Here is a 19,578-nt window from a genome sequence, read left to right as displayed (position 1 = left end):
GGGAAGAGGAAGAAAAGAAAGATTTCCGGCTGGGTGATCTGGGGTGCCCTGGCAGGTGAAAGTCAGTTCTCCCAGGAGAGGCCACAGTAGGGCTGAGCTACCCATCAATGTCACTGCATGCACTGGGGCCAGAGGACAGCATGTTATTGCTTTAATCAAGGGCACTTTTAGCTGTGTACTTGTCAGGTGCCCAGCTATGTGCCAAGTTCTCTGGTGGATATAAGAAAAGACCTAGTTTTTACCCTCGGAGAGTTTTCTCCAGTCTGGGAACAAGGACAACACACTCTTGATCCACAGTTGATCACAGACCAGCCTGGTGTATAATTCAACAAACTTTTCTTACTGTGTGTGCCAGAAGCAGGGCTCTGAAGGGGAGTTGGATACGCCCCCTTCTTTTAACAGGCCATTGGCCATGTCAGCACGTCCATGTTCCAGGTGCTGTGTGTTCCTATGCACCCCTCTCTCACTCCAAGCCAGGGATGCATCCTCGTTCATGCGGGCCTTCAGGCTGCTCTCCCTGGACATGGTGAAGGTGACTTGCCTATCAGCCTATTCTCAGCTGCTTGCTGTTTATCCTTTAGATCTGCTTCAGGCTCACCTTCTCTTGGAGGTCTTCCCTGCTCTGATAATCTACATCAGCAAGCTGAGCTGGGTATTTGGCCTCCCATGGCACCTTCTCTGTGCTTTGCCTAGTTTCTGCTAGACTGTGAGCTCCCTGAGGGGAGTGGCTGTGTTCTTATCACTGTGCCTTAGTGCCTGGGGCATCTATAGGTCTGGCATGAAATGTTTGTTGAATGAATGTGTGGGATTGTATATTTAGTTTTTTTTCTTTTTCTTTTTTAGTGAAAATTTAGTCTAGGAAAATAATTCATATATTAATCACTTACGCTTTGTATGAATCAGTCTGGGATTTAATTATAGTTCTGTGAGAGGTAGAGAGTGGGAGGGAGACAGGTGTTAGGGATCTGCCTGTGTGTGTTCATGAATAGTAAAGCTTCAAGATGAAGAATAGGGGAGTTTGGGATGCGGACAGCTTTAGAGGGCCCTAAGGCAAAGGCTGCTGGCAGTCTTGCCAGGCTCCTGGGTGGAGGAAGGCAGGCATGGCTTCTGGGTATGCCAGGCTGGAGGGGGCTGGCTTGCCCCATTGGGGCAGAAGCAGGGTTTGCTGGAGTGTGGGGGTCTTCCTTGCTTTGAATGCATTGCTTCCCCACTGAGGCCAGCCCCCCTGGAAGCAGTAGCCAGTGGTTAAGGCCAGGGGCAGGACCAGGGCAGGCGGCAGGGGGCTGGGTGTTCTCCTTACCCTGGGCAGCACAGGGAGCCCACAGGGAGCCTGCCTAGCTCAGTATGTAGGGCCTTTCCTTACCCAGAGCACCCCCTCCCGTCCCCCCCCCCCCCCCTGCTGACCCCTGCTCTGCATGTAGGCCACCAGGCTCACCAGCGCAGACACAGGCATCCAGGGCAGCCAGGGCCAGCAGGGGTGCTGCACATCGGGCGCCTCGCTCTCTTCATGTCTTCTTGATATCCTCAGGGAGCCACCCTGGCTTCTGATTTTCCCACGCAGCCAGACCCTCAAGCTCTCACTGCCTGTGTCTAAGCCCTGCCTCGGATGCCTGTCCCAGGAAGAAGTAAAGTTTCCATTGAGCTGGTAGGACTGACTGCAACTTCCCTGTGGCCTTGAGAAGGTGTGGTAAAGGCATTCTTTAGGTAGGGGCGGCACTGGAAACAAGGTAAAGTCCAGGTGGAGGGAACACCTTGTGTGGGGAGGCTGGCACTTCATTAGGGACAGGCAGGACTGCCTTGGCTCTAATGTTCTATGAGAAATGGGTGCCTATGGTTTTGGGGACTTGGCAAAGGCTTCTGGGACATTATTTTATGTTTTGAGATGGGCTTTTCTTAATTTGGAGAGTATATAAATAGAGAACACAATCATGTGAGTGTGAGTATGTGCCCACACAGTTGTACATACATACCACACACTCATGTGCCTGCATATTCACACAGTTGTGTACACATACATATGTGTTCTTGCTTGTGTGTATGCACCCCCTACCCCCACCTCTTTTCTCTGCAGGTTGAATTTTAGAAAAACTGCCCATCAAGTGTGACTCTTTTTTTAAAAGATTTTATTTATTTTATTTTTTACAGAGGGGAAGGGAGAAAGAAAGAGAGGGAGAGAAACATCAATGTGTGGCTGCCTCTTGTGTGCCCCTGACTGCGGACCTGTCCTGCAACCCAGGCATGTGCCCTGACTGGGAATCGAACCTGCGACCCCTTGATGTGCAGGCTGGGGAAGAGTGACTCTTATAGGACCTGCCCACGGGGGAGGGTGGGAACCAGGTAGAGGGAGGCCCAGCTCTGTCACTTACCCTTACCTGGATCCCCAGATGGACACAAACCAGGACCACTTTGAGACCCTGGAGGAGTCCCTGGAATTCACCCAGAGGAAGAAATTTGGGGACATAGAGGAGGGTTGGGAGACAGTGGAGATGCATCCTGCCTATGTGGAGGAGGAGCTGAGGCCTTTTAAGGAGGAGTTGGCTGCCTGGGAGACAGGGCTGAATGCCAAGGCCCAGCACCTCAGCCAGGAGGCGAAGGCTCTGCGGTGCTCCCAGAGCTGCCTGGAGGCCCAGAAGAGAGAGCTGCACCAGGTTGTTCTGCAAATGGAACAGAGGAAGCAGCAGAGCAAGGCCGAAATGCTCCAGCCCCCTGCCCCAAGGAACAGCTCAAGTGTCACCCTCACAACACAGATGACACTCTTGTTCCAGCTCCTGCCTGTGACCAAAAGGATGCAGCTGCTTTGGAAAAGAAGGTTCTTGAACAGCCCCAGCTGGATTCCAGCTCCTGTGACCCTCTAGGACTGTGACACTCTGGTTCCTACCACACAGCTGATGGGAGGGTAGTGAGGGTCCCAATCAACCTTTTGAAGAGAGCATATGTGGGCTCCTAGGGGAAGTGGGCCAGCATGGCACTTCCCACATTGCTACCCAGACCTCCTATCTGCTGCCTGAACTTCCACAGTTTCCCAGTCTGTCATCCCTTCTCTCTGTCCCCCTTCAGAGGCCTGTCTTCTCATGTTCAATAGAGCACTCACAGGGTTAGCCAGCTTAGGGAAGCCTCCTCTCTCCTGCTGTGTCCCTGCCTTCCTGGATGGATTGGCCTCCCTGCATCCTGTATCCCACAGTTGCTGGTATCTTGCCTGCTGCTCTGGGCCCTGCTTCTGTTGTTTTATGAGGCTTGGGTGGTCCCTTGAGACCTTTCTTTACCTTTTGTGACATAAACGATGCCTGCCTCGAAGACAGTATCTACCCCATGGCTGGGTCAGGGGGCAGCAGAGTCCTCAGCAGAGCTGATCAACTCTGACAGGAGAAGTCCTGACTTTCCCTGATGCTTGGCTTTCAGCCACCTCAGCCTCAGCCTGCTCCCTAAGGGCTCAGCCCCTCACCCCTTCCTCATACAACCACAGAAGGGTCCCAGGATCAGCTTCCAGTCTCTCAGCTTCAGTGGGACACCCATGCCCACTTCCCGACCTTATCTTACACTGCTACATGCCCCGCTGAGTACTCCAGTTCCATCCAGATATACTTTCTGCAGCAACAACAGCAGCAGCAGCAGCAACAGCAAGAGTGCCTATTATATACGGCAGTCTGCTCACCAAATGCTTCCTGGTATTTCTCCATTTTTTAGGTCTGGGAAGGAGTCTTTTGTTAAAGATTCCCACCAGATTTTTTTTTTTGACTCCTGGGGCTTTGGGGCAAAAGTGTTTGCCAACTTTAAACTTTATGAGCCAACTGGGAGGAGGAAGGTGCTGCCACATATGTGGGTTTTCTTAAGACTGGTTGCCTGCCCCCTCCCAAAAGACTGCCTTTAGGTGCCACTCCACTCGAGGAGGTAGAATTTGTTACTCATTTACTCATGCGCATATGGACATATCCACGTGTACTGACCCAGTGTTAGGCCTGGGGATCTGTAGAAGAAGACCTTGTTTTTGCCCCTGGGAAAGTACAGTTTAGTGGGAAGTTAGATAGGTAAGCAGACAAATGCAATTTAGTATGATAAATGCTGTGATGAGGGATGGTTAAGGCTGTGGAAGTGGTGGAAGAAGGCTTCCTGGAGGAGGTGATGCTGGGGCTAAGTTTTGAGGGATGAGTAAGAGCCAGGGAGGTGAGGGAGTGCATTCCAGTAAGAAGAAGCATGCATGTACAGGCCCAGAGCTGAGGCAGGGAGTGGTGCTCTCAGGGAGCCACCAGTGGCTGGGTTTGGCAGTGCCCAGTGTGTGTGGCAGGTTGGCAGTGGGTAATGAGGCTGGACAGTTTAACAGGGTCTACATGACTGAGGGCCCAGGGAGCCTCTCCCTGAGGCCATCCGGGCTGTCAAATGAGAGGGAAAGGGAGGGTCCGTGTGTTAGGAAGCTGATTCTGGCTGCAGTGAGGAGGATGGCCGGAGGCAGCCTAGGCTGAAACTCACGGCATCCAGGTGAGAGATGACAGGCCTGACCTAAGAAAGGAGCAGGTGGATGGAGAGAAGGGCACACCGTGAGGTATGTTTAGGAAGTGGAATCTGTGAGGCATGCTAACTGATTAGAGTAGGAGTGAGGGAGGAGTCAGAACAACTCCCAGGTTTCTGACTTGGTCAGCTGGGTTTGCTCATTCCCTGAGGCAGGGAAGGTTTGGAGGCACAGGTTTCTTGAGTGCGATGATTACCTGTGTGGAACGTGTTTCGACTAAGGTGCCTGAGGGGCTTCCAGGAGGAGATGTCCGGAGACACTTGGACAAGCAGATCGGGACTCAGGAGAGGCAGATGGGACTGGATGGAGTCACCCAGGGAGTGTGTGGGGAGACAGAGAGAGGAGAACATTAAAGAAAAGAGATGGGTAGAGTTGGGGAGCTGTAAAATGACTGAAGCAGGAACAGCCAAAGAAGAGGGAGGAGACCAAGAAGCACAGTGGTCAGGGCCTGCTCAGGACCCTCCCCCAGGCCTCCATCTCTGGGTTCACAGGTTTGGGACGCTTTGCCTCTTATGGGGTGATTGGTATTTTAGTGGTGACAAAGTCTCTGATAAAAATTCAGAGGGCACAGTAGACTAGTTGTGGGACAAAGGCTTAAAAACGCACGGTTACTATTATGTAGCTGCTATCAGGTGTTGGCTACGTAGATTGACTCATTTAATCTTCAAACAGCTCTTTTCAGAATAGATATCATTTTCCCCACTTAACAAATGAGGAAACTGTGGCTCAGAGAGGTTAAGTGTCTTGCCGAAGGTCACACAGCTAGTTAGAACTGAAGCTGGGGTGTAGAGTCATGTTTCTTTGCTTTATATATCCCAAGGGGTTTTTTGTTGTTATTAGTTTTTGTTTTCTGTTTAGTTTTTTGCTACCCTGCTTTCCCCCCTTAGCATACATTCAGTGGTAGCGGCCTCCTGGATTGGTGTCTGAGCCTCGCCTGGCTTACCCACACCCTCCAAGCCTCCAGGTCACAGGGACATCAGAGGAGACCCGTATCCCAGATTAGCCCTAAAGACAACATGCTCCTGGAGAAGAAAGAGGAGGTCTAGGCACAGCTGAGGCCTGTGATGGGAAGGGCTTCCCGAGAATCAGTGGGGAACTTCCTCCTGGGAAAGCCATGAGGGAGGCAGTTCCTCTCCTGGGCCAGGCATCAGGGAGTCAGGGCCCCAGCTGTTCCTGCCCAGCCGCCCGCAGCCCTGAGTGCCCACCGCCCACCGGAGACAGGAGGCCCTGCCTGCTCGCTGCCCATTGTCCCTGCACCACAGTGCCGTTTCCCATGTGCCTCCTGTTTATACAGGAAGCCCCTGCCCTGGGATGCCAGCTCCCTCTCCTGATGGTTGGCTCTCAGCTTTAATTCTTCACAGGCAACCTCAGTGAGCAAGGACTAGAGTAAGTTGTCAGTGCTCAGTGACTATAAGAATTAGTATAGCAGAGTGAGCAAAAGCGTTGCCTTGCCATGTGGCTGTCCTGTATTTGAATCTGGCTGCGCATTAGCTGTATGACCTTGGGCATTCAGAATGACTCTATGAATGCAGGTTCCTGCTCTGTAAGATAGGAAATAGTATTCCTACCTTTCTTACAGGTTTGATGTAAGGATAAAGAAAATAAAGTATCTGGAATGTAATATATGCTCAGTAAATGATAGAACTTATTATTGTTACTCATTCTTTTTTAAAAAGAGAAGATGCTATTTTTAAAAAAGATTTTGTTCATTTATTTTTAGAGAGAGGAAAAAGAGAGGGAGAGAAACATTGGTGTGTAGTTGCCTGCTGCACACCCCCAACAGGGGGCTGGGCCCACAACCCAGGTGTGTGCCCTGACTGGGAATCAAACCAGCGACCTTCTGGTCCACAGGCTGGCACTCAGCCCACTGAGCCACACCAGCCAGGGCTGTTATGTCTTCTTTACCTCCCGCTTTTAGTTGCACCAGATCTCAGCTGTGTTCCAATTTCAGGTGACAGTTTTAAAATAGGGCCTCCAAATTCTGTGACACTCCTTCTTTGGAGAGTTGGGGTAAATGTCCCCTCCCCTTGAATTTGGGTGAGTTTGTGACTCTCTTGAGCAATATGACATCATGTCACATCCCAGGCTTGGAGCCCCGAGTCACTGTGTAGGGATCTAACTACTCTGAAGTTTGGCAGGTGATGAGGATCCTTGTTCCTGGTTGTACTTCCAGAGAGGGGGGCAGAGTTTTTCCAGTCCAATAAAAACGTATTGAGTAAACTTTCAGTGTGGCGGACCAAACTCAAACTGGAATTCTCTCCTTTACCAACAAAAGATGGCAAAGATTAAAAAGATAAAATAATAAACAGAGTTGCACTTAAATTATGAAGGAATACTCTTTTTTTGAGTTCTTTTATTTATTTATTTATTTATTTATTTATAAAGAAGTAACATTTTATTGAACACGTACAATGTGCTAGGCAGTGTTCTATTTTTTACATTTGTAGTATTTCATATTAATTTCAAGTGTACAGCATAGTGGTTAGATAATCATATACTTTACAAAGTGATTCCCCAATGTTTCCAGCATCCACCTGGCATCATACACAGTTGTTACAATACTACTAACTATATTCCCTGTGCAGTACTTTACATCTCCCTGACTATTCTGTAATTACCAATTTGCGCTTCTCCATCCTATGCAGGGGTACTCTTGACAGCCCAGAAATGATAAGCATTCCTGGAATAAAGAAGTAAATCAAATGTGACAGCCCTATGCCCAAAACAAAATGCAGAATTAATTATGTCTCAGAAGAGGTGCACTCAATCAGGAATCGCTGGCCAAAAAACATTTGTCAAGCACTTATTATGTGCTAAGTCTGTGTCCCTATTATCTCTGTATTTTTATAGTCTGTGCTTGTTTAGAGACACTCACATGTTTGCATTTTCTTTGCTCATCCATTCCTTCCCTTAGAGTTCAGCTTCTTTCTTCCTGAAGTATACAGTTTCATAGTGCTTTTGCCAAAAGTCTGTGAGAAGTCTTTTGCTCATATTTAGAGAATTCCTTCTCCTTCTTAAATGTTAATATAGCTGGATATAGAACACTGAAGTTGGCAGTTATTTTTCCTCAATACATGGAAGATACTTGGGGTATTCTATTACTTTCTGGCATCTGTGGTTGCTATTGAGAAGTCTGTGGTAAGCCTCACTGTTCTTTTGTAGTCATTGCGTCTGTTCTCTCTGGTTGCTTTAAAAATTTTATTTTGCAATTTTAATTTATTTATAGGCATGGAGTTACTTTTATATAATCTGCTTGGGGACTGGAGTTATTCTTTCTTTCGAAGATTCATATTTTCATCATTACTGAGAACACTTGGCTCTTATATCTTTTAATATTATCTCTTCCCCATTATTTTTGTTCTTATTAAAAGTTTGTGGGTACTCCTTTGTAGGTAACTCTCTGCTTTTCCCTTGCTGCTTTTATGATTATCTCTTTAACTTTTGGCTTGGTGTGGTCTTCCTTGGGTCTAACTTGTCTGGGGCTCTGTGCTTCCTGGACTTGTGTGTCTTATTTCCTTTGCCAAATTAGGGAAGTTTTCTTTAATTGTTTTTTCAAAATAAGTTCAATTTCTTGCTTTTCCTCTTCTCCTTCTGGCCTTCCTATGATTCAGATGTTGGCACGTTTGGAGATTCCCCAAAGTCTTCTTTTATGTCCCTGTTTTAAAAAATTATTGTTACTTCTTTCTCTTCTGGTTGAATGTTTATTTCTCCCTTAGGTTTAAGTCATTGATTTGAGCTCTGGCCTCCTTCCCTTTACTGTTGATTCCCTGTAGGTTTTTCTTTATTTCAGTTCGTGTAACCTTCGTTACTTCCTTTATGTTGTTGCCATACTCAGTGAGTTCTTGGAGCACCCTGATCACCAGTTTTGAATTCTGCATCTGCTAGGTTGGCTATCTCTGTTTCATTTAGTTCTTTTTCTGGGGGTTTATTTTGTTCTTTCATTTGGACCATACTCCTTTGTCTCCTCAATTTGGCAGCCTCTCTGTGTTTGTTTCTGTGTATTAGGTAGAGCTGCTTTGACCCCCTGTGAAAGGCAGCTGCAAGTTGTGTGGGATGGAACCTTAGGTAATCTCCAGGGTAGGGCAACTCACTTCACTGCTTTGTGGTTCCATGTGGAGGAAGGGCTTGGACAGAGGACTGTGCTGCTGCCTGGCTTCTGGAAGTTTGCCCAACAGGTGCCCTGTTTCCAGTTACTTCACCCACTCCTTGTATGCAACTGGTGCCCTTCCAGCTGTTGCCTTGGGGTTGGATCCCAGAGTGCGTGGGTTTGCATATGTTTTAAGACTGGGAGGGCCCTTTAAGTGGAGTTTCCTGAAAATCCAACAGTTTCTTCTGCTGCCCCAACCTCCACTGGTTTTGCAGCCAGAAATTAAGGTATCTTCCCAGTGCTGGACCCCTGGGCTGCGCTGTCTGGCCTGGGGCTGGGATCACTGGCTCCCAAGGTATCCCTCCCAATTTTTCTCCACCACAGGTGAATGTGGGACCGCCCATGCTCGTTCTGTAGCCAACTTTCCACCCCATCCCACATTGCCTCGGCTCTGCACTGCCCCCACCCCTCCTACCCACCTGGATAAATGTGGCTTCTTTAAATCCTTGGTTGTCAGACTTCCTTACAGTTCGATTTTCTGAGAGTTCTGGGTAGTATTTGTTTTGAGATTTAGTTGTAATTCTTTTTGTGGTCATGTGAAGAGGCAAAGCATGTCTACTTATGTCTCCATCTTATCTAGAAGTCTCTCAGTAATTCTCTTTTCAGTTCCATCTATTCTACAATTTTACCCATCCAATAAAATTTCAATTTTGATGACTATATATTTTTATTTCTAGAAGTTCTATTTGTTTCTTTAAAAAAACCTGCCTAAGATTTTATTATGGTTTTTGTTTCTTCCCTTTATTCTTTTATTATTTTAAATATACTTGTAGTCTATCAGAATGTTCAATTATTAGATGCTCTTGGGAAGCCCTTTCTCTTATTCATTGTTTTGGGAAACTCTTGCTCATGGTAAACTTTTCTTTGCATGGTTTGCCATTTCCCTTGGTGATTTCTTTCCCTGTTGGAATCCTGTACTGTCTGAGTTGTTGGAATTACCCCACAGAAAGGTTTTATCTTGTTTTGGTTTTGCCAGATTCCCTGGAGGTATCACCAGTTTGGGATCTATTTTTTTTGTATTTGAGTTGATTTTTTGACTTGGAATTGCTGCATGATGTGGTTGGTGTTGGTCCAACTCCAAACCATCACCTGGTGCAAACTTGGTGTTTTGACTTCTTATGGGAGACCAGGAAAAGAGAGACAAGCTTTGTTGCTATGTCTCTGGGCTGATGGGAGAGTTTTTCTAACCATCTTTTCACTAAAGGCGCAGCTCTTCAAATCATTTCTAGAAGTTCTATTTGTTTCTTTAAAAACACAGACACAGAATTCTGTCTTCCTGCAGAATTCTCAATCCTGATTTAACTTGAGTGATCCCCAAACCCTGTCTCTGGTCCCTGTAAGAGGATTAGAACTGAAGCTTCTCACCTGTAGAAATATTTTTCAGTCTATAAGCCTTCTGCCCCTCTTTAGGGTTTTTTCCGTGTCAGCTCCTGTGCTACTCTCCTGGCTTACAGTCCGCTCTATTCTGGTATGTATGGATTACTTCCTCTTGAGAGCTAGAATTGAAAACAATGGAAACCTTTTTTTTTTCTTTGTAACTTCAGGTCACAATGAACCTTTTCAAGCCCTTTGCGTATGTGATCTCATATCATCCTCACAAGAACTCTGTGACACAGCTTTTTTAATCAGCTTCTTTTTGTGCACTGTGATATTGAGACTCGGCAGATGTGAGTCTTTCCCTGATCAGACAGGCCGGAAATGGACTGGTCAGTATTAGAACTCAGGTTTCTTTGATTCCATTTAATGTGGCATTTAGGATGTTATTGATAATGATCCCCTCCCCTATCATTTTATTACATAAATTTTCACATACAATACGCATACTATCCACCAGATTCTACAATTATTTTGTTATATTTGCTTTTTTATGTATCTCTTCACTCACCTAGCCCTCTATTCATCCATCTATCCATCTTTTATTTTGCTACATTGCAAAATAAGTTGCAGACATTAGAATACTTTATCCCCAGACAGTTCAGCATGCATGTCACCAACCTGAGTTAAATATTTACAGTTTAGCCCCCCAGGTACAAATATTAACTCTACCACCCATGAATTTTGACTGTTACATACACTTGTGTGATGTAAATCTATATCAACATATGGTACATTTTCAATCTGCAGGAAATTCCCTCCTGTTTTTTCCCAGTCAATCCCTGCCTCACCCAGAGGCAACCGCTCTTGATGTTTCCTCCTTGAATTAGTGCTGTCCATTGTAGAAATTCAATAAATGGATTCTTACCAAATGTACTCTTTTGGATAAATATTCTTTCAGTTAACATGATGATCTTGTGATTCATTCATTTTGTGCATGTGCGTATCAGTAGTTTGCTTTTCTCTTGCTGAGTAGTATTTCATTGTTTGGCTAGAACACAGTTAGTTTATCCACTCTCCTGTTGCTGTGTTCCATTGCTGTATCCACACCTGAGCTGTGTTCTGTTTTTGCATATAATAATAAAGCTGCTATGAGCATTTTTATAAATATCTTTTAACAGTTTCTATGACATGGGGGTGAGGGGAGTAGAATGCCAGACAGATTGCAGTTAGTTGAGAGAAATGAAGAAGTATAGAGAATAAACACACAGACAAATGTCTTAAATGAGTAGATAAAACATGGAGAGAGAAAGAGTCATAGCTAGAGAGATGTTCACGGGTCAGACTGATAGATATATACCACACATTACCTAAATAATATAAATACATCATGTTGTATATAATATAAATAATGTATTACCATAAAATAAATATAAGGTACCTGTATATAATACAGATATATTTATATATATTAAGCATATACATATATGTGTTTATATAGATATTTCTATTTAATGAGAATAATATAAGCATGTTTTTACAGGGGAGAGGGGGCGGAGAAGAGGGAGGGGATGGGCGTTCTTGCTTTTGGAGACAGCCCATGGTTGCCTTCCCTTTGGCTCTGGGTCTTAGATTCTGGGCAGAGAGCTCTTGGTCCCTGTGGCTGCTCCCTGGCTTCTACCGGCAACGTCTCAGGCCCTGGATTTTTCCCTCTGACAGTCTGATGTCCAGGTTGGCACCAGCCATTCTGACACCTGAAGGAACAGCAGAGCTTTGTCCCGGCCACCCACTCAGGTTGTTGATGTTCTAGGTGCAGGGGGACAACAAGGGTCAGTGAGGTAGGGCTAGTGGCTTCGCCTGAGCATTGGGGAAAAGCCTGCTCCTAGTAACTGGGCCACCTCTCGTGGCGGTGACGGCATGGACCTCACCATGGCAGACCCACCGATATTCCTTCCAGACCTAAGAGGCTGTGACTTCAAGCAGTTGCCAGTCTGAGTCCTGAGTCAGGGATCACCTCCCATAAACTGCTGTTTGACAGACACACGGCAGTCAGCACGCGGGCCAACCCATGGATTCCCTTCAGTCCACATTTAGTTCTCAAGATTATTTGTTGGAGTCATAAAAGAAAGTCTGAGTGGTGGGAGGAAGGGGGAGGGGTTAGTTGAAGAACGTGTATGAATGACTCATGGACATGGACAGCAGAGAGGGGATTGACTGTGGGCGAGAGGGGTGGGCTGGGTGGAGGGGGCAAAAGGGAAAAAAATGGGGCAACTGTAATAGAATAAACAATAAAAATAAACAAAATAAAATAATTCTGCTTTATAAAATAATTGGGGCTAAATTGTCTCTAGACAGACAGATTGAGTTTTCCTGTGGTTATTCACTGAATCATCCTTTTCTGGGTGATATCAGGCTTGTTACGAAGTCCCTTCCTCATTGGACTCTCAATATTGGGTTTTCATCACTTTAAAAACTCTTTTTTTATTGATCTGTATCACACACACACATATATTTTTATCTTTCAAAACAACTCTACTGATAAAATTTTATAGAAAAAGTGCACCTATTTTAAGTGTATATTTTGAGTAATTTGACACGTTTAAACACCCATGTAATGAACACCTCAGTCAAAATGTAGAAGAACACTTCCATCACCCCAGAAAATCCCTTTGTGTCCCTTCCTAGCCAACCTCCCACCCCACCTCCAGCTCCAGGCAGCAACTCCTAGGTTAGATTTATCTTTCTGGAATTGCACATAAGTGGAATTAGACTGTGTGTTGTAGCTCGCTGGCTTTTTTGACCAGCATAGTATTTCGTAGATTGGTCCATGTTGTTGAGTGACTCCCCAGTTCATTCCTGTCTATTTCTGAGTAGTATTCCATTGCACACATGTATCCTAATTAAGTGAATAGGTAATAAGACACTTGGTTCAAAATTAAAAAAAATTTATCCTCACCCAAGGACATTTTTTTCATTGCTTTTAGAGAGAGAGGAAGGGAGAAAGGGAGAGAGGGAGAGAGCGAGAGAGTGAGAGAGAAAGAGAAACATTGGTGTGAGAGAGAAACATGGATTGGTTGCCTTCCACGTGTACCACAACTGGGGACTGAACCCACAACCTAGGTATGTGCTCTGCAGCCTACGTATGTGCCCTGACCAGGGATCAAACCCACAACCTTTCAGGTTTACGGGACAACACTCTGACCAACTGAGCCACACCAGCCAGGGCATAGTTCAAAATGTCAGAAGTGCGTGTCTTTCGCACCCATTGTCTAACCAGTCAGTCCCTTTCACAGGCATCCAGTATTATCAGCTTCTTGTGTATCTTGCTGAGCTATTTTATGCTCTTAGAAGCAGATGTGTGTGCAGGATCTTCCTCCAGTCCTTTAAAAACTATCTAATTTTGCATGTGTGTGAGTATTATCTTAGAAGTGTAATTGCCTGATTAAAGGGTTCGTGCACATACAGTGTTGACAGATGTTGCCAAATTGCCCTCCATAGAGGCGATACAGATTCCCCAGCTTTTTAGGGAAAAATTTAAACATAGCACAGACTTTTGATGGTGCTAAAATCGATTGATGTGAAGAATATAGAGACATTGATTTAAATCTACAGGAAAAAGTAAACCAGCAAGATTGTTACTTTGAGTTTTCAGGTTCACACTTTGTGACTCTCGAGTGTACCTGCTTTCAGTCACACAGTCTTTGGGATCCATGCTCTCATTTGCTGTGAAGTGATAGGCTTCTCACCACCCATGTGTGGCTCAGGATTTAGGCTGTTTTGTTCACAGGAGTTCTCTGGGTTTTTGACCTGAGATGGACAAATAAGGGTCCTTCCTGAGACTGGGTCTCAGGGGGAGCTTGGCCCACAGAAGACCTTATTCTAGAAAGGGGACTGACTGGACTGGATGAGCAGGAGGGGTGTGTGTTGGTATAAATAATCCACATCCACTCTGTGGCTGGGGTGGGTCTTGAAATATCAGCCCGTTGCTCTTGCTCCACTAGCTTGTTGGGGAGCTTTTGGGAGCAACAGCAAACACTTACCTTGACCAGTAAAGCCCAGAGTGGTACAGGCCAGGCCCCCCCAGCCTTCTCTGAGGAGTTCTCCTTGGGCTACCCATGTGCTGCCAACCACTTTGGCTTTTCAGTTCTTCCTCCTCCCCAGTTCATGCTGTTACGTGGATCCCTTATGCCCCCCCCCCCCAGCACCCTGGCTTCTCCTAGTTTACCCTGATTCATCCTTCAGGACTGACCCCCGCCCAGGGTGGAGCCTCCTGCTGCAGTTCTGCTACAGCGTTTAAAACGATCTCTGCTTTAAAAATGTCTCTGATCTGACCCTTCCTGTTCATTTCTCCTCTTACTCTCTTAGTGTCACATGGGCAGGGATCGTATCAGTTTGTGCACCATTTATTCCCTGTGTTCTAACAGAGATCGATACATGGTGGTGCCTCGGGAAAGGTCTGTGCACACATGAGGCATTTTGGTAGCACGAGCATGTAACTAGTGGTCAGAACTTGGGGCAAATTCCATCTGTGCATGTTGGCAAGTTACCTAACCTCTCTGAGTTGCAGTTTCCCTGTCTGAAAAATGGGTAAAACAACATTGCCTCTTAGAGCTGTTGGGAGAAATTGGAAAGTGCCGGCCAAATAGCAGGTGGTTGAGCCCCGGTAACTATCACTGTAGCATCTTTGATGTGAAGCCAGTGTGCACACTTGTTCATGGGCAGCTTGTGCTCCTGGTGACTAGTGACAGCTGGCCTCAATGTCTGGGGTCAGACTGGGCCACAGGTGGGGGCTCAGTGCCTCCCTGCCCCAGGAGTTGAGAGTCACAGTGGAGCTGGGGGTTGAGGAGGTCACAGTGCCTTTTAGCAGCTGCCACCGAGACCTTGGAGGGAAGACATAACTGGGGCACCTCCAGTCGCTGGCCTCTCCCAGGGCAGCAGAGAGGAGCAACAGGGAGCCATGGGAACAGGGAAGGGTGGGAAAGCCGGGTGGTCTCAGGAAGCTGCAGGCCTGGCTGGCAGGTGGGAAGAGAGCTGATGAGAATGTCAGGGCTCTGGGGGGGATAGGGTTTCTGCTGCCTCCAGCTGCCCTAAGCTGCCTCTGCTGTTTTCCAGAGGGACCCAATTACCACCCCCTTGTGGAGCAAGAGCTGCCAGAGATCCTGGGGAGATAGGAGGTGGTTCCCAGCAGGGCAGCAGGGGCCTTTTAAGCTGCCCTAACCATATAGCTGTTCCTGATCATCTGAGATTTGGGCTCTGGTTTGGGGGAAATGTTAGAATTTTTGAACATGGTCCCTCAGGTCTCCACAGAACCTCAGGCTTTCAAAGACTTCTCATAAGCACAGACTCATTTGATCTCCTTCACAGCTTGCGAGTGGCCTGGATGGATTTGTAGGCCTTTTTGGACAAACAGTGTCTCTGTGGTCCAGAGAGAGAGGAAGCCAGTTGGCTACAGTCACATGATGACCAAGTGACCCAAGACTTTTGTCTTTGTAGAGCTTCTTCCCTGTGCCACTTGATCAACCAATCAACACACAGGAAGGCTCTCCAGCTTGCCACAGGCCCCACCATGCCCTACTATTTACCACCAGGCTTGCATCCCTCATCGATGATTCCTGCCTGGTCCTTGAAGATATGTGAGCAGCAGCCCCTGCCTGGCATGCAGCTTCTACCCAGCTTTGTCCTGGGTGCTATGGAAGGTGGAAGGGAAGGTGGAGTGTTCTCTGTCTCTAAGGAGTGGACAGCTAGACCTACCCTCGGAGAGAGCAGCATATAATGTTGGGTACACTATTAGGAAGCCACGTCATATCACCTCTGAGGATGCTAACCTGGGCTGTGAGCTGGCATGGGGTTGGGGTTAGCCTCCACCAGCAAGTGTGGGGAGGAAAGAAGGGATAAGGGTTTCACAGGTTGGAGAGAAGGCCTTTTTGTATAGAATAGAAGGAAGTTGGAGGTTACATGGCTTTGAATCCCTTCATATTACAAATGTTTCTTGAACACTTACTATGCACCAGATACCTACCAGTCACTCTACATATCTAATTTCACCCTGATTACAAACTTAGAAGTGGATATTTTTCCCACTTTACAGATAAGCAAGCATAAGTATACAGATGGGGTACAACGAAGTTAAAAGACTCGCTCAAGCCCAGTATAGGGCCCCAAACCCATGCTATCCCTATACAGAAGGCTTCTGGGGGAAGGTGTGTTTTGGGTACGTATGAGGACAGATGAGGGGATAAGTCTTAGGAGACATTAGCGGTTGTAGGAACTTCATGAGTAAAGACAAGGAGACAGGACCAAGTTGGGTGTGCATGTCAGTCAGTGAGGTAAAAGTTTTGATTGATGCAGAGCTTCCTGGTTGGGACCCCTAACTTCCATCATGGGCCCGGTTTGGCCCTCTTGAGGGCCCAGCTGCCTGATCTGCCTGTCTCATCGAAACTAACTTCTTCTTCAGTCGGCCCCCTCTGCAGGCTTTCCACTACTACCGGGGTCTTTTCTGGTCCCCCAACTTTGCACTGGTTGTTCCCCTGACCTGAGTGTCATCCCTTGTCTTCTCCATCTATTCAAATCCGGCCTATGCCTTTGTGGTCCACAAGACACTTCAGATCCTCCAGGAGGCCCTCTCTGAACTTTAATGTAATCTCTTTCTTTCCTTTGAACTCCACTTGTTCTGGTTCTTTGCTGAGGGTGCCTGGGCCCCTTTCAAAAGTCCATTTCATCTCTCCCGTTCATAAGCTCCCCATGTTCTGGCAGCAGTCGCAACTTTAATGCACTCCCTGCCTAACCTGCAAGCCTCGGGCAGTGGTAGTCCATTGATGAAGGATTTGCTGCAGGCTGGGCGGGAGGCCAAGCTCTTTGAACAAATTTCCTGATTTAGCCTCACAGCAAGCCCTGGATCCTGACTAGTGCAGAGGTCACTTGAACTGGGTCCCTGCTCACAGAAACCCACAGTGAGAGGTGAATGCAAGAGAGTGAGGTTCTGGGAGGTGGCTGGCTCCTTTGCTGATGTTTTATAGCACGACCCCTCTTACTTTTCTGCTTTTTCTTTTGCATGCCAGTGGGGTGTGTGTTTCCCCAAAACCCATCTCTACCTTTAATCAATTTCCATTTGGAAAGTGAGCCTGAGTGGCCACAATTTGAGATGGTACCTACCTCTCGGGGTCAAAATAAACCCATATGGGGTGATGGTGAGAGGAATGAGGGCCTCCTTCATCAACCCTGCTGCCACAGCTCAGGTGTACAGCCCCAGGGAAGCCCTGAGGTCCCCATCCTCCTGCTCAGGTGGGATGGACCAGCCTGGAGGCCGGCAGCAGAACAGGAATGCAGCCTTCTGGTTAGCTTCTGACAGGGCGTCTCTGGGAGGCCCCCCAGCTCCTCCAGGCCACGGCTCTGCTGGGGAAGCTGGGGATTAGAAGCCTAATTCTGCCAAGAAATCCTGTTTTTCTTAGCCTCACACAGATTGCTCTTTAGGAAAGGCCCCTCATCTAATTAGCCTGAGTCAACAGCTCCATTTATTTGGACACGTGATGTTATGAAATGAGCCGCCGCTGGTGTGTTTTTGTACTGCATATCTGGGCTGCCCCTCCAGGATGGCATCGGGAGGGAGGCGCCTAGGGCCACCGGGCTGGGGTGAGAACCCAGACTGAGAGGGGCTGCAGCCGGGGCGGAAGGGCGGACGCAGGTTTGCTAGCCAGGCGGGAACTGCTCACTCTCGGGTTTCGTAACAAGAAAGTGACCCACGGAATGTCCACATATCCAGCTTCCTCTCCCGTTGCTGTTTTTGAACCAAAAATAAAGAAGGGATTAGGGGCCCTTTGCCTGAAACTCCTTTCTCTGTCCCCAGTCAGAATCAAAAGGGACTTCTACAAGAGGCTTTTGGTGGTGACAGGTCCTTTACCACATGCAGGAATACATAGGACTTTCTGGGAAAACAAACAAACACCGGTTATTATATATTAAGCATTTGCTGTGTGGAACGTGCTAGGCATGTCATAAAGTAAGTCACCTGTGCATGCATGCACAGACACACACACACATTTCTTCTTCTCTGTCTGGTGGAAGTGGAAGCCTCGCTCCCTCTTTCCCACATTCAATCCCCTCTCACTCTCTTCTTTTCCCCCACCTGTGGTGTTTACCCTCCCAGATTCTTTTCTGTGTGTTGGTATACACACACACATCACATATTACTTCTAACCATAAAAACAACCCTTCAAGGAAAGTTCTGTTGTACCCGTTTCACAGATGAGAAAACTGAAGTGAAGTGACTTGCTCAAGGTCACACAGCCAGGAAGGAGCAGAGCTGGGGTTTAAATCCAGCCTGTGTGACTCCAGAGACAAACAGGAAAACTCTTTGTCTGTGGCACTGCCCTGACCCCAGCAGGTCACAGATGTTGGTCCTAGTGGATTGTAGTACGCGTCTCACCTGGTCTCCATTTTGCCACGCCTTTTCCATGCTGTTATTATTTTTGCCAAATGAGCAATCGAGATGGGCATTTGATACACTGGGCCACATGGAAATCACCCTGAATGAATGGGGCAGGAGCTCTGCCTCGATACCTCATTCCTGTCTCCTGATCTAGACTTGCCACCAACTTGACTGCCTTACCCGGCACAATTTCTGTTTTATGCACCCAAGAGTCAAAGGAAATAAGAACCAGCAAGGATGGCGTTGCCACTCTCTCCCGAGTGTGTTTGATCAACTCGCACACACCCAGATCTTCGGGCACCTGGGGCTGAGTGCTCACCCCTTTTTGGCTAAATAGAACATTGTGTGAACAGCAGCAGTTCAGGGGTTCAGGGCGCTCACCACACGTGGGGAGTCCAAGAAAGCAGCTGGTTGTTGCCTACTCCTGCCTGGGAGATAAACCCAGTTGAAGGAACAGGCTCCTCAATGGTTTTCTCTTTATAGTAGGGGTTCTTGGCCAGGAACTGCGTGTAGGTGTAAGATACTGAAACCATGTCTCACAATTGATGTAGGCCGGAGAGGCAGGATTTAGAGATGTTAGCAGATGGATTGAAAAAAGCAAAATTCCTTCACTGCTAGATTCACTTACTGTTATAGTAAGTGATTTTTAGCATCCCTTGAGTTTTTCTATATAAACTATCATATCAGCCCTGGCTGGTGTGGCTCAGTGGATTGAGCATCAGCCTGTAAACTGAAAGGTCACAGGTTTGATTCCTGGTCAGGGCACATGCCTGAGTGGTAGGCCAGGTTGTCCCTAGTTGGGGGTGTGCAAGAGGCAACTGATTGATATTTCTTTCCTTCTCTTTCTCCTTCCTTTCCCTTTTCTCTAAAAATAAATAAATAAAAGATTAAAAATAGTCATATCATGTGCAAATAGAATAGTTTTATTTATTCTCAAAAAAAAAAAAACCCGCAAATCCCAGTGCTGGTCCTGGAAGTTTCCTTAAAAAGGTAATGAGACCTTTTTTCCTGTTGAACTTTAAATAAAACCTTTCTGCCCCTGCACTCTGCGCTCTGTAGTTTATCAGGGACACCGGGGGCCAGCAGTGCAGCACGACTAAAGTTACTGGGACAAAGCTAGAGGCCGGTCAGCCCCCCACAGGGGAGTCCCAAGGGCCTGCGGGCAGCCACCGCCACCAAGAACTTCTA

At 47.0% G+C, this 19,578-nt stretch overlaps 1 protein-coding gene across 1 annotated transcript; it reads left to right on the top strand.

Annotated features, from left to right (window-relative positions):
* The first annotated feature begins 2,356 nt into the window (after positions 1–2,356).
* Positions 2,357–2,863, top strand: LOC118997495 (nucleobindin-1-like). Its single transcript, XM_037061169.1, is given in 2 exon segments — positions 2,357–2,679; positions 2,682–2,863. Coding segments are annotated over 2 exon segments (477 nt in total). The 5' UTR covers positions 2,357–2,384.
* Positions 2,864–19,578: the final 16,715 nt, after the last annotated feature.

Source organism: Sturnira hondurensis, unplaced genomic scaffold (genome assembly GCF_014824575.4).
Source record: "Sturnira hondurensis isolate 20B ecotype Veracruz unplaced genomic scaffold, ASM1482457v3 Scaffold0013299, whole genome shotgun sequence".
Taxonomy (NCBI): Eukaryota; Metazoa; Chordata; class Mammalia; order Chiroptera; family Phyllostomidae; genus Sturnira; species Sturnira hondurensis.
Note: the sequence above shows the minus strand (reverse complement) of the source record. Positions and strands in the feature narration are given on the sequence as shown.